This window comes from Haemorhous mexicanus, chromosome 2 (genome assembly GCF_027477595.1).
Source record: "Haemorhous mexicanus isolate bHaeMex1 chromosome 2, bHaeMex1.pri, whole genome shotgun sequence".
NCBI classification, from domain to species: domain Eukaryota; kingdom Metazoa; phylum Chordata; class Aves; order Passeriformes; family Fringillidae; genus Haemorhous; species Haemorhous mexicanus.
The window spans coordinates 93,016,160-93,031,323 of NC_082342.1; the positions used below are offsets into that span (position 1 = coordinate 93,016,160).

Here is a 15,164-nt window from a genome sequence, read left to right on the forward strand (position 1 = left end):
TGTTAATTTTTGAAGGTTTTTTCCAACTCTTCTCCTTAACCCCTTGCCAGAGATGCAAAGCAGAATGCCCTTACTTACAGAATGGAGGTTTTAGGTAAAGGAAAAAATAAGAAAATTAGAAGATGGAAAGAAACAAAATAGGAATTTTAGAGCAACAGTGTTTTGGGCATCTACCAAGAAGGGCAAGATAAGATAAGAGACTTGAAAATGCCTCAAGCTCCTAAGGAGAAATGAAACACGTACTACTGAAATAAGGAACTCTGAGTATATGTACTGAAATCACAATAGGAATAAGACACTGATTATGTCAATAAATAAAATTAAAACAATTCAGAGTTCCATATATGAATTCCTATGGTGCTGCCACTGGACTCACTGAGGTTTCAGAAAATATTTGAATGTGGAAAAGGTAAAGAAGAAAATGAAAATGAAAAATACAAGCACCATCCATGACTGACCTCAAGCAGGAAGAGTGTTTGTACTGATGTGTTCAAGGATGACCAAACTGCATAAAACCCCCCCCAACAAAACACTTACATAGCTGACTTTGCACTTTCATCAAGTAATATAATAAAGATCATAGAGAACATTATCAGAGCAAAATACATTTTTTCCATGTTTCATATGAAATACAAACAATAGTGACTGGCAAGTAATGAGCTTGAATAGTAAATAGCAGAGGAGTGCTACAGCTCTGTACAGCTCTGAGATAACCTCTCTTCAGTTAAGCCATGCACACAAATGAGTAACTAAAATACCAGTAAAACCGTATTTCTCTTGTCACCAAAATGTCACTTATGCCTGAGATGAGACAGGATGCATTAATCCAAATCCATGAACTACTGCTAGATGCTAACATCTTTACAGTCATTTGAGAGAATTAGGAAGGAAATTTATTCTTAAAATGAAGGTAGAAAAATTGCACAGGAAATATAAAGAAATTATGACAAAGTTCCTCAGTAGAAGTTATTACTAAACAGAAGCCACTGGTTTAAATTTCAATAAAACTTAAAATCAGCCTCAGTTTCAGCCTGAATGGCCTTGTATTATTCTAAGATTAGGTCTTCTAGTACATGAAGTTAGCATATACCCAATTCTGTTACTTGGGAAAGACCAGGAGTCAGCAGGGGTTGCATGATTACTCCAAAGTGCCTAACCATGGTCCACAGAAAGTTTTCTGGACAAAACAGGCTACGCAAAAATCACATAAGCAAACATCCTGTAATAGAAGCTACTGTCACAACAGACAAAAGGAAACAGACCACAAAATAAGAAATTAAGGCCAAACATATTACAAATTCTCCTGATTAAATAACAAAAATTCAGCTTAGGTTCACCCTTTTTAAACAATCTTTCAATCTAAACACTGTTTCAAAAATGAGCTATAAGCAGGATTTGTGCGTTTCCCGACATTTCTTTTTACCCTCCAAAAAGGTTAAAAATCCATTTAAAAAATCACAGCCAGCACAATACAGCAACATCTGCCCCTCTTAGAGATGTCCTGGTGGTACCTGTTGGAATAACATCTGTCTAGACTTAAAATCCCTGCAGCATAAGTACATACACATACTTGCTTCATAGGGACATAATGTGCTCTCCTTAAAGTCATGTAATTACTGTACAAGCCTGGCAGGTGAAGATACATCTGTGCAATCCAAAATTGTGTCTACTGATTTTTTAACTTCACACTTCCATGACTACTGTATTTTTGTTTGTTTGCATTCATTATCACAATAGCAACTAATGCTAGTCCCACAGCTAGACTTGGAGGGCCACAAGGACTGAATTCCTGAGCAATTCCAGAAAGGAGTGGGGCAATAATACGTCCCACTGATGTCACTGACTGTCCAACACCTAGGAGCGTCCCGCTGGCCTCGCTCCCACCGACGGTCAGCTCCAGATCAATGATACAGGTACGGCCGATAGTAGTGGAGAAGGCCAAGAACGTGGAGGACAGAATGACCATCCATATGCTGGGTGCCGATGCATACAGGAGAATCAACGTGCAGGTGAAAGTGCTGGAGTGCAACAAAAGTCTGTAAGTGTCGTGCCCATAGAGTCTTGTTATTGGTCCGAGCAAACAACCAGCCAGGACTCCGAGCGCACTGCTATAGCTCATTAGGTATCCAGCAAACAAGGGTTTCACCCCAAATCTCTCCTCCAAGGCCAGAGTAAAATTACTATAATACAGCAGTATAGCAACCGACATCAGGAACCGCACTAAAAATACATCCCACAAATTAGAGCACGCAATTCCTTTAATTTTCTTCAGCACTGTTGCAACTTGCATCCATGGAGACTGGAAAAAACTACTGTTTGTCACAGCTGTACTAGTTGCTGATTTCAAGTCATGGTCATGATTTGATTTTGCTAAAAAACTGTTTGTTTCTTTGTCTTGGTAATGGTCCCTATTGCTAGTGTTTTCTTCACTCCAGGGTAACATCCAGACAAGACCTATACAGATGAAGAAATTAGTTGATTTCATTCAATTGCATCAACTTTACATGGAAGATATTAGTTTGATTGTAACAATTTAAAAAAAATACTTCAACAATACTTGTCCTTAAAAAAATTGCAAATATTAAGTCTAGCGTTATTCATAGTATTGGTTCAATTTTAAACACAGTGAAAGCAAGAAAGGAAAGCACTGAAATGCCACACTCACATGATATAAACAAATCTAATGGCTAAAGCTAAAATTCTGATTTCTAGTCTTCATCTTTGGGCACATGAAAAACTCCCATTTGTGCCGGAATGTAAAGAGGACATAGGCAGAACAAAGGAGAATCACCTGGAGGATAACTGTTTCAAAATTCCCACCCTTTCACACAAGTTCAAATTCAAACAGCAGTACTGGCATACAAAATGATTATGCCAGATGATAAACACATTGTTGAATTCAAGGTATTATAGATGGCTTAATAGGACAAAATGAGGAATGAAGGGACTCAAGATGCAGAATGTGACAAACAACTTACCACCATTCAGAAGGAAGATAGAGGCACAGATGAAGGAGGTTTGGTAAAAGCCGCCTTTGAACTCTGCAAGGTAGCCTCCAACAACAGGTCCCAGAATGAAGCCCACACTGGAGGCTGCATTGAAGCGCCCCATTACTAAAGGGCGATCCCTCTCTGAGACCAGGTCAGACAGCAGGGCTTTAGAGATGGAAAGTGTGTGTTTGAAAATACCTGCAACAAAACGGAAACAAATCAATAAGCATTAGTATCTCCAGATCCAAAAAAAAGACAGAATCTATCTCAATTCACAAGGGTCCAAATTGATATGATTTATATTTTTAAAATTCCATTAATCACAAATTCTTCAGTGCTGGAGTAAGCAGCTTTGTGGGGTTTAGATGCCTGGTGGGTTAGGCTTCAACATTTCAAATTATTTTCAGGAAAAAAAAGAGAATTCTTGATTTGTAGAGACTTTTCCAATACTAAGGTTCAGGTGGTGCTGCTGCGTGATGATGCTATGCAGCCATCCATATACCACGATTTCTCCCATACTAATTCTCAACCTGAGACTACAGGGAATTTAAACTGCAAAATGAAAAATGCCAACTGTTTACTCACCTACAGGGACTCTAGAAATAGCAAACAGGAACACTGTGGTGGAATTTCCAAGAAGGAAGTAACCCAGTGCACTGAGAAGAATACAAGCAAGCAGGGAATACCGTCTCCCTACTATATCACTCCAGCAGCCCTTTCACAAAGCAGGAAAGAAAGATTAGCTTTTTACAACACTAAGCTATGTGGAGAGATCAATCAGTACTACTACGTTAAACTGAGACAAGACATCAAAGGACTGTCAATGAAAGCCTAATAAGCTTATTACACAACACTCCTAAGTGCTCAAAATTTGGAAGTCACAAGGAGAGCTCTGGCCTGCTGGCAGGCTACCTGCCAAAATTATGATTCCACTTAATGTTGTGCATACAGAATTTTTTTAATTAAAAAAAAATCACCCTTTCAAAAAGACAGTATTGCAATAAATACCACAAAATATTATCAGTAGAAGCCTTCTGAAAATCTTACCATAATCAATCACAAATATTTGGTTGCATTATTCAGGCTGCTATGTATTAGACACTTGTTGAACATCGTAAAAGCAATGATCTTGGCTATGAAGAGTTTGTTATCTGAGCACAGACAGTTAAGAAGAAGTTTGTAGAGGGCAAACAGAAAACTTCCATTTATCATGCTTTTAGATCAGCTTGATTTCCAAGAGGAAGCAGTTTTTTAAGAAAGCAGACAACGGTCTTTCACTTCCAAGAACATGCCACAAAATTACAGCAGGAAATTATCTCAGGTGTCCTGCATAACAAACCCTGAAACAGTTCTTTTATGAGACATTCTCATAATCTGTTCTCTTCAAAACTAGAAAACTAGTACCAGGGTAATATTAGGATATAAAATATCAATAGCTAATAGAAAACAAAACCAAACAAATAGTAAAGATGCAACAATTAATTTAGACCATACAGGGAATTACAAGACATTGCTCGTTAAGCAGGGAAAGCAAACTAGATCGCAGGCTATGAAAAGCTGACTCATGAGACTGCTTTCTGGATAGGCTACTGCACAGCAGGAAACTGCTCTACTAGCACCAACACAAGAGGAGATAACCCTGTGTAACTGTGACCTGCTCAGTAAGGTATCTGAGCCCAAATCTGTATTCTAGTTTTTGTCTAAAAACTGTATTCTGTTTGGGCCTGAAAAACCTGGCAACTCCCCATAAAGAAAACTGCCATTTCTCATGCAAACTGAAAATTGGCTCCTCCAACCAAAATGCTTATATGAACACTTTAAGCATTTTCAAAATGCCAGAAATGCTATTACTAACCCCACTCTTTTCCTCCTGACAATCCATAAAAATACTAATATGCTCTGGAATGCAGTGATAGAACTCACCACAACTGTGCTGGTAAATAGCTGCATTACACCATAGAGAGATCCTAAAACAAACAAAATACTAGTGTTAAAAATTCAGCTTTTTTTAAAAAATGAAAACTGCACAAAATGGAAAGAGGGAGCAGGACAAACCAAGGGTGGAGTTTAGCATTTATAGTTAACTATAAGAACTATAACTATAAACTATAAGAATATAGTTTCAGGGAATGACAAAATAAAAAAAGAAAAAAGTCCTGAAAAGTTGTAAAACTACGTAAGGTAAAATGATGTTGCTTTGTATGGCGTATTAAACAAAACCAATCTTGGCATTTATAACTGCTTCCTCAGAATCAGGAGAGAATTTCTGTACTGGAAAGGACTTTCCACTTGGTGCTTCAGTCTACTACAAGGCACCACAGAAGCCCTGAAGAAAATACAGACCCTGCGTTCTCATTTTGGAGGCTAGGAGCTTAGCAGCATTTAGCGACAGAAGAGAAGGAGCAAAGAGAAGCAGAGAGACACATCTGCTAGATTCTTTCTTTTATAAGAATACATCTCAAACCTATATTTTTCCTAATGTTAAAAATCAAAGCAGACTGTTGAAATAAAAACATATGTCTGACTAGTTTCTGCTTAAAATAATACCTTCAACTCAGTGTAGAAGCAGAATTATTTCATACAAAGTGTTAAATAAGAATGCAAAATAATAAAACTGAATTAACAGCTCCTATGTCTGGGACTAAAGAAAATACTGTATCACTCCAAACCATAAACAATACCATAAAAGGTACTTTAAAGACACAGAGCTTACCTAAGCACTAAATACTTTAAGATAAAATTCCATATCTTCAGAATTTATTTGTAAACACTTGTAAAAGTGAATAATATTTTGCCAAGAGAGCTGCAAGGATTTTAATCAAACTGGGAACAGTCATGGACATTGGAAAGCTTTGGAGAACCAGCTGCAGAAGCACCATTTGCAAAGTATAAATAACAACAAAACTACAAGCAACACCTCTGGCTCTCTAAATTGCTAAGCTGTGAATTCTTGGATGCTGGAAAGTAGCTGTACAAATGCTACTGCAAGACTTCCTTGTTCTTTCTAATTGTGCTCCTTCCCAAGCATGTGCTTTTGGCTACTGTCAGTGCACAAGTTTGGACAGGTCTCTGGGTCTAACACAGTATGGCTGTCCTTAAAGTTTCACGTGGAAATTGTCTTTATTTTTTATTATGCAATTAGCAAGGCAGAATTGCGTTCCAATGTCCAATTTGCAGTAAGGCAAAATTCAGGCTTTATCTTACTCTTTCATAGATCAAGTACTGCAACTCACCTATGACTCCAGCAACTGTATGACTTGCTCCTAGAGATTTGATATGAAGATTCATTAAAGGAACCACCATGCTCACCCCAAATAAATCCTGAAAAGAAGGCAGGAAAAGTTTTAGTAACTTTCACAAAGACAACAGCAACCTGGCTTAATAACAGTCATTATTAGGAAAAAAAAAAATTAAAAAAAGTAAATTATCTCCACATCAACACAATGTTAAAAGAAAATTTTTCATATTACAAACCACATAAACTGAAAGATATAGGATAGCCTTACAGAGGAGTTAAACCTATAAAAACCTCAATTCTCTTCCCCTACTTTAGATGCAATCCTTCTGAAGATGTATGTTTAAACATTATATATTCCTTTAAGTATATTAAATTTTACCTGTTCAACAAGAAAAGTACTTTGTATCAGTGCTTTAAATCCAAAGTGGCCTAATTTCAATCACCTAAACATACTTTTTATTTGTGCAAAGAATGTATATTTTTAAAAATAGTACTTTCATCCAACTACAATGGGGAAGAAGCTGCAATACATCTAAACCTACTAACAGACTGCCTTTGTGTATAGCTTAAGAAATGTGACAAGACAGAAACTTTAAAAAACATAATAAAGGCAAAGCAAAATTGAAAAACATTTTGTAAGAGGAGGGTAAAGGACACTGCCCATCCTGAGAAGTACAAGGATCTCCTGCTTGTTCCTTTTGCTTTATTACTTTTTGTTAAGCTCACCACTTTGACCCAGTAGTTCTTTCAGTACTACTACAATCTGGCACAGCTTCCAGTGTCCCTAGGAGATCTATTGGAGCACAGTCACCTTTCATCACTGCTTGAACTGAACTAGACTACCTCAAAGACTGATTAACTGCAACAATGTGTGTCACTAAGTGAATTCTCACAGTCTATCATTAATTATTTTTTGATGGTTGAAATTAAGGCTTACAAGGTTAGAATCATTAAACACATTAGCATGAACACACAGAGCACACCAGTTACAAACATCTTCAGTAATACAATCTCAGGTGTCATCTGTGAACCTGAAGAAAGGTTCAGTGGCCTCATCCAGGTCATCAATGGAGACATTAAGAAGCACAAGTCTCAGACTATACTCTGGCAGTACTGGACTGCCACAGGCACGCAGGTAGAGCAAGACCCATCAACCACTATCCTTTGATGGGTAGTTATGACTTATTCCACCGTGTAATTCCTCTGTAGAGTGACAGATATGCTGTATTTACTTGTCTGCCTACAGAAGTTGGCATCATCGCATCCTCTAAAAGGACACTCACTTGGATGATTTTCCTGTGTGCTCCAGCTCAGTGTCAATAAGCTATTTCAGGGCTGGAGAACCACAGCGTTTAACAGTCAGTTAAAAGGAGCAAAGTTCCCTGCGATATTTGCTCCAGGACATAAACCAGCTGGGTCGTTTCTATTGCCCAACCTAAAAGTAGGTAAGACAGTTATCTTGACATTTCACAGTACAAACTCGTACTCATTTTGTATTCATTTTCCAAATCGTCGCTTTTAATTTCAAATTAATTAAACGGCACTTTCCTGAGGCTCGGGAACCACCACAGAGTATGAACCTTTAAAAAAGTCTGTTCTTTCAATAGGGAACTTTTTTTTTTTTTAAGAGAAACATATTTTTAGTTTGTTTTTTTTTTTTTTTTGGGTAAATTTACAGGAACCACGGGTATTTCAAGAACAGGAAGCAGCTCTCTTATAAACACCAAGGCAAGACTCAGCTTTTCGGGTTCTACCTTATTCCATGGCATTCACAGGATAAAAATCCGACCTTTGTGTCGAACTGCGCGGCTGTTTGCAGGGGTAAAACAGCCCAGCCGCTACACACCACTAGCGCTACAAGCCCTGCCGTTCCCAAGGGCCGCTGCAGCGAGGCGCCCCAGAACCCTCGGCCTGCAAAGGAGCCGATTCCCGCTCCCGGGCGCGGCCGCCCGCCGCAGCCCGCGCAGGGCGGGCCCCAGGGCCGCCGCTTACCAGGAATCCCACTGCGTAGAGGCACCGCACGAAGCGGGCGGACGCGGCCGGGCTCGCCGTGGCCGCCCGGCCGCCGCCACCCTCATCATCCTCCTCCTCCTCCATGCGGGCGGCGGCGCCGGGCCTGCGCAGTGCTCCCGGCGCGGCGGAAACGGAGCGGCCGCGCCGGCGGCGGGGCAGAGTCTCGGTGTTATTTCATTTGGCGCGGTATCCCAAGTGTGTCCTCTTTCTCGGGCGAAGATGAGGAAGAATAAGGCTCCCTGCCGGCCTCAGGAGCCGTCGGGATCCCTGCCTTCACTCTCCCACACACACTTCTGTAGGACTTTGCCCTTCCTTCCTCTTGCGTGTTTGTACCGGGAAAATTTTGCAACACGTCCCCTTCGGGCCCTGAGGCTCTGGGGAAGGCAGGAAGAGCCAGGTGGAGCCGAGGGACTTTGGAAACAAATATGCCATAGGAGCATGGCAATGGATCACCTGCACAGTTCTTGTGGTGGCTGTAGAAAGATGGCTTTTTGGCCCTGGCAGCTCCGATCCTACCGATCCACATGGAATGCGGCCGTGCCCCAGCGCTGCTGCTGCTCCTCGGCCATCTCTCGGGCTCAGCCCGGTGCCTGTAGCAAGTGTTTCTGGCAGCAAAGTGTTTTCCTGCCTTGTTACGTGGCTTATCGTGGTGGTAGTGAGCCAAGGAGGAAAGGCATCCCTCTTTCTGCTTAGCACATTTGCTGCTGTGCTATGTTTTTGTTAAAACTCGGGGATAGCTGGAATTGTTGACGACTACTTATGTTGTTATGTTTTAATTCATTTGCATCCAAACCAGTGAAACGTCATAAATCTCTCAGAAGCACTGGTGGAAATGATTGTCATATACAAAATCTGACGCCCCACTTGGAGCCAGAGGTTCGCTCTTTTATGTAGTTGCTTGGCCAAGGATCAGAAAAACTGCTGCAATTTTAAATTATTTTAAAAATGCACAAGGGAATGGGAGATGCTTTAACTTTTTTAGAATTATCAGTAAGAATAAACTTTTGTAAAAAGTTGATTACTCTTACACTTTAAAAGTTAGAATGAGTTATAAAGTTTGAGGAAGATTATTCAATAACTGACAATAGCATAACTTCAATTCTATCTTCGTATTTCCAGAAGAAATAAATATCACAGCGTTGAGGATCTTTTACATATTTAGGTCACAAAAAAGAAAAGGAGAGGGGAATCTGGTTTTCTCATGATTATTAAAAATTGAAGTAAAAACCCCCAAAATACTAAAATTGTAAAGAAAGACATATTTCTGTATATGCACCTTATTTATAAGATTCCAAGGCAAAACTTAATTTAGTATCTACATAGGGACAAAGATGTTATCAGAGTCCAGACAAAAATAACTTAGTTGTTTAATAACCCAGTTGCTGTGATGTTTTCGTGTTGGGTTAAGCAATATATCCTATTAATTTATCTCTTTGAGGCCACTTTGAATAACAAATTCTCTCAGTGAGGTTTTTAAAATTCTGGATGCAACACTAATGGAGATCAGCTGCACACAATTTCTCTGAAATCGACAAAATGGTGACAAGGTGCTGAAATATTGGAGCATCCTGGGAATTGCTGCTACATTGTCTGCTCGATATTGCCCTAATTCTATCCTTGGTCATCTTAACTGATAGAAGAAATGGAAAGTGCCTGAAAATTTATTAGAAGAAAGTATTAAAGAGGTGGATGATTAAAAGATGTTGCAAGGGTTTACTTTTCCTGGGGTCTAAGGGACATTGACTTCTATGCAAACACTGAGCCCAACTGAAATTTTTAAGATTTTGTGTTAGTCTCTGCCATAAGTCTCCGAAACCAGTTAGCTATTCTGTATTTTTCTCAGGTTCTGAAGATCAGAATGATCAAATATCATGGGGACAGGCAGGAATATTGAATTCCCTGGCAATGAAAATGCTTAGGGTTTGTATATTGTTTCAAGATATCTCCATGCACAATGACTTGTAAAGCAGAGAATGACCAAACTTTATGACATCAGTGGAAACTGTTCGTGGAAAAAAACCCCAAGCATTTAGAGAACACATAGGTGTCTCTTCCTTTAACAGATCTCTTACTGCTTTTTTCCTGGTGTACTTGATCATATTGTTAAAGAATTATGCATCTTACATGTTTACAAAATTTACATAATATATAAGAAAAAGGCATTAATATATAATAATTGACAAATATCTCTGTTACTTTTGAACTGAAGGCAGATGATTTCAGCTGCCTCAAGGTTCCCATTCATGTTCTGTAATTGCAATTACAAAATTTAAGATAAAGTCTCCTAAATAAATAAATCTTAAGGTAAATGTTCTCAAATAAAGTGGTTTTATGACTGATAAGGAAATTGACTAGCAATTAAAGGAATGAAATACAATGAAGACCTCTTATCAGAGTCCTAAGGAAAATAGACCTAGTTTTGGGAGCAGAATTACATGGTTGGTTGATTAAAATGATATTATCAATATACTTACATTACTTTGAGGTGTTTGACTTGTTACTGGATGATTCTTAAAAACAAGTACACAGTAGATACTCAGAAGTGGACAGCAGCATGTGTGCTCAGAAATGCCTAGATGATCCTCTTATTTCTATCTTTTTTTTCCTGTGACCTGGTAGTAGCAATTGAATTAAAATTATTGATTTTATGGATAATGCTAGAACCAGGAAGAATATGCAGACTACTGTCACTACACAAAGTATTCTGTTTCCATTATATGTAAGTAGTGTAAGTGTGAGGTGCATCATGCTAGAAACAAAGCATGAGGAGCTGCACCTCTCTGTTGTGACATTGATTATGAGATGAACTTGGTAGTCATAGTATTCAGCCAGCAACTGTTTTTTATTGTTATTGTGTTGCCCTCCCAAAAGAGGCTCATCTTTTGACAAGAAATAGAGGAACCAGAAGTAAAAAAGCAGGAAAGCTTTATTAAATTTGTATCAGTGTTTCAGTTTGTATACTAACACAACATTGTGTCTATGTTTGCTGTCCTAATGGAAGATCCATTTTTGCATAAATAGAGATGGTTTAAAAAAAAAAAGGAGAGAGGGAGAGAGAGATCTTAATGGCAGAAGGAACATTTCTTCTAGTGTTGGGCTGCCAGAGATCAGATTATCCTCAGCCTTGTTGGGCTATTCTTGCATCAAATTATGACTGGGAGGAGAACTAGTCTGTGGAAGAATGTCTGAGATTCAGTTTGCTCATGAGGGGAAGGGGTGAGGAATCTTCAGCCCTTTAGTGAAAACATCTACTGTAAATATTTGGTGTCACCCTCCAAGCAAGGGGTTGAGGCAGTCTGCAGCTGCCCTTCCTCAGCCAGCTCTGTGGCTATGTGTGCTCCAAGCCCTGACATAGTGAAAGCATTGATGGAAGTCATCTGGAATCTAATAAAATTATTTTCAAATAATCCTCACATTACTTCAATAATGGAGTGTTCTGGATTGCAAGGCAGGATGTATTCTATTACCATCTGTATGGCAGTTGTCTAGGTGTTAAGTGGGCAATTTCCCCTTATCTCTCTCCCTGCGAGATCACAATCACTCCTCCCTCAGCAGGGGGCATCCCGTGATAAGAGGCTATTGAATGTCACTGCATGGCTGATAAGAACTGTAACATCCCATTGTGAGATGCTCCGCCCAGAGGGAGGAGCCGAGCATTGCTATCCAGATATAATCAGGAGATTCTGACACACCAGCACAGCTTCTCCACTGGATTCACCAGAGGAACAGCAGCTGCTTCTTCTTCCACGGATCTGCGGAGGAAGAATCACCCTTTTTTTTCTACAGGACCCCCTGCTCCAACAGAACCACACCTGACACCTCAGGAGGACTGCAGCCACTTTTCCAACTGGACTGCTGCCAGCACCCTGACCAACAGGGTGTCAGGTTGAGTTCTGACTCTGTCATTTTAGTGTACTGCATTGTTTTTATTTTATCATTTTATGGTTTTTCCCCCCTTCCCTATTAAAGAACTGTTATTTCCTGCTCCCGTATTTTTTTTGCCTGAGAGCCCCTTAATTTAAAATTCATAGCAATTTGGAGGGGTGGGGAGGGTTTGCATTCTCCATTTCAGGGGAAGCTCCTGCCTTCTTTAGCAGGCACCTGTCTTATCCAAACCAAGACAGATTTTTGGCGCCCAACGTGGGGCTCGAGGGCAAATAAACAAAAAGGGAATAACAGTTCTTGAGTAATCTAATTTTTGTGTGGCTATACAAACCTCATCAAGTGACACCATGTGGTCCAGTTTACCCTGGTTTGGGTGGCACGTGATCATGGCTGTATTTCTCCCATTTGTAGGCCCTTATCTTAACATGGGTCCTATAACCAAGGCTACTGTGGCTATTATCCGGTTTGTTTTATGGGTGAATAAGGTGAGGAATTCATGGATTTTTAACTTCCTCTGGAAGGCAGGCACATGGATTCACAGCTATCACACCTTAACTATGTGTTTTTGGGGTTACTTTAATAATGGCACCTGCTGTAAGGAAATTACACCAGGGGAAATTTTCTCCCAACCCTTTAATCACCTCTTTGGGTCCACCCCACCAGTTTTTGAAGGGTTCAGATCCAATCTAAACATTAATGATATCATACAGTGGCTGGTGTTGCTGATAGGCCTGTTCTATTTAGCATTTAGAGAGAGAGAGAGACTAACCTGGATAACTACCCTGACACCTGCATCAGAACCTAACACGCCACCAGAGTCCAGGGATGCTGTTGCCTCAGAGCCTACTCCTACCCCACAGCCCGTGCCAGATGTGAACTACCCAGATTGGGTGGGGGGTCTGGTGAAGGAGATGCGTGAGATAGGCCAGATCCTGAAGGAGTACACTTCCCCAGCTGGTGCAGAGCCCTCCCCCTGCTTTGAAGAGAGAGAATCTAATAGTGCAGCAGCAGAACCCACAGATGTTACAACTGTCCAGGTTCCAGCTGAACTGCAGAGGCAGTCACAGCCAGCAGCAGTTGCCCCTGTAGAAACAAGGAGATCTAAAACAAAAGCAGAGCACCCAGATAGGGGAGGGCCCTCACAACCCACAGGGGAGCCAGAGGTTGCAATCATCACCGAGTCCCTGACTTACGAAAGTCTCCGTAATCTACACAAAGACATTGTACGACGGGGACGTGAGGCTTATACAACCTGGCTACTTCGGGTCTGGGACCTTATGGGTACAGGTGTGCAACTGGATGGTGGTGAGGCAAGGAATCTGGGACCCTTAACTCAGGACTCCGGTATCAATCAGATTTTTGTAAGGGAGCCAGGGTCCCTTTCCCTCTGGGAGCGGCTTTTAACAAGTGTCAGAGAGAGATTTGTCCACAGGGAAAGAATGCAGGAGCAGCACCACAGAATGCGCTGGAAGACTCTTGAGGAAGGGATCCAACAGCTGAGGGAAGTGGCAGTATTGGAGGTACTCTTTGGGAGAGATGGACAGCATGATAATGACCCCGACCAGGTCAGGTGCACAGGGCAGATGCTGTGGAGTCTGGCAAATCTGGGGCCATCTCAATACACCACTTTCATTGCAACGATCAATGCTGATACCAACCGAGAGACAGTGGGTTCTGTGGCAAACAAACTTAGAAATTATGAAAGTATGATCAATGGCCCCATGCAAGCTCATGTCTCTGCCGTGGTCCAAGAACTCAGAGAGGAGATGAGGGAGATGAGGGAGGCGGTGAGAAGGAACAATTCCCATATTGCACCAGTGCGAGTCACAGGCCCCAGAGTTAGAGCCCAACATTTTCCACCTAGAGAGAGAGGGTACACCCCACGGGCTGACTTGTGGTTCTTTCTGAGGGACCATGGGGAAGACATGGGAAAGTGGGATGGAAAACCCACTTCAGTCCTGGCAGCAAGGGTGCGTCAACTCAAGGAGGGAAACACTAACCGAGAGAACTCCAGTAAAGTGAAGGTAGCCTCAACCTCCCATGACCGAGCTGCTGAGTATGATCCGTCAGATCCCCTTGAGGGTACCTCTACCATGTATGCCCAGGGAAGAAATAATAACCAGGGTTAGGGGGGCCCTGCCTCTAGCCAGGGAGAGGCACGGGAAAATCGGATTTTCTGGACGGTGTGGATCCGATGGCCTGGCACATCAGAACCACAAAGGTACGATGCTTTAGTGGATACTGGTGCACAGTGTACCCTGATACCATCGGGACATGTGGGGGCCGAACCTGTTTCCATTGCCGGGGTGACGGGGGGATCACAGCAATTGACCCTTTTGGAAGCTGAGATGAGCCTGACTGGGAAAGACTGGAAGAAACATCCTATTGTGACTGGCCCAGAGGCCCCATGTATTCTAGGCATAGACTTCCTCCGGAATGGCTATTACAAAGACCCAAAAGGACTCAGATGGGCTTTTGGCATAGCTGCTGTAGAGGCAGAGAACATTAAGCAGTTGAACACCTTGCCTGGACTGTCAGAAAACCCATCCGCAGTAGGACTCTTGAATGTGGAAGAGCAACGAGTGCCAATCGCCACCTCGACGGTGCACCGCCGGCAGTATCGGACGAATCGAGACGCCGTGATCCCCATCCACAAAATGATCCGTGAGCTGGAGAGCCAAGGGGTGGTCAGCAAGACTCACTCACCCTTTAACAGTCCCATCTGGCCTGTGCGCAAGTCTGACAAAGAATGGAGATTGACTGTGGACTATCGTGGCTTGAATGAAGTGACTCCACCACTGAGCGCTGCTGTGCCAGACATGCTGGAACTCCAGTACGAGCTGGAGTCCAAGGCAGCAAAGTGGTATGCCACCATTGACATTGCTAACGCGTTTTTCTCCATTCCTCTGGCAGCAGAGTGCAGGCCTCAGTTTGCTTTCACCTGGAGGGGCGTGCAGTACACCTGGAACCGACTGCCCCAGGGGTGGAAGCACAGCCCCACCATCTGCCATGGACTGATCCAGACTGCACTGGAAAAG

General features: G+C 41.7%; 2 protein-coding genes across 3 annotated transcripts in view; one reads left to right on the forward strand and one right to left on the reverse strand.

Moving 5' to 3' along the window:
• Nucleotides 1-589: 589 nt before the first annotated feature.
• MFSD9 (major facilitator superfamily domain containing 9) lies at nt 590-8,732 on the reverse strand. The gene is made up of 6 exons (XM_059839563.1): nt 8,221-8,732; nt 6,224-6,311; nt 4,914-4,957; nt 3,576-3,705; nt 2,979-3,188; nt 590-2,454 (listed from the first exon to the last, which is right to left on the reverse strand). Exons 1-6 carry the CDS (start codon nt 8,323-8,325, stop codon nt 1,667-1,669), a joined length of 1,365 nt encoding a protein of 454 aa, XP_059695546.1. The 5' UTR covers nt 8,326-8,732; the 3' UTR covers nt 590-1,666.
• Nucleotides 7,542-15,164, forward strand: part of TMEM182 (transmembrane protein 182) — a 37,203-nt gene continuing 29,580 nt past the window's right edge. Inside the window, exon 1 of one of the 2 annotated variants that reach the window (XM_059839567.1) lies at nt 7,542-7,669. The gene's annotated coding sequence lies outside the window, so the exon portion shown is untranslated. Of the gene's footprint in view, nt 7,674-15,164 lie in introns of both variants that reach the window. The other variant, XM_059839566.1, reaches the window with a different exon arrangement.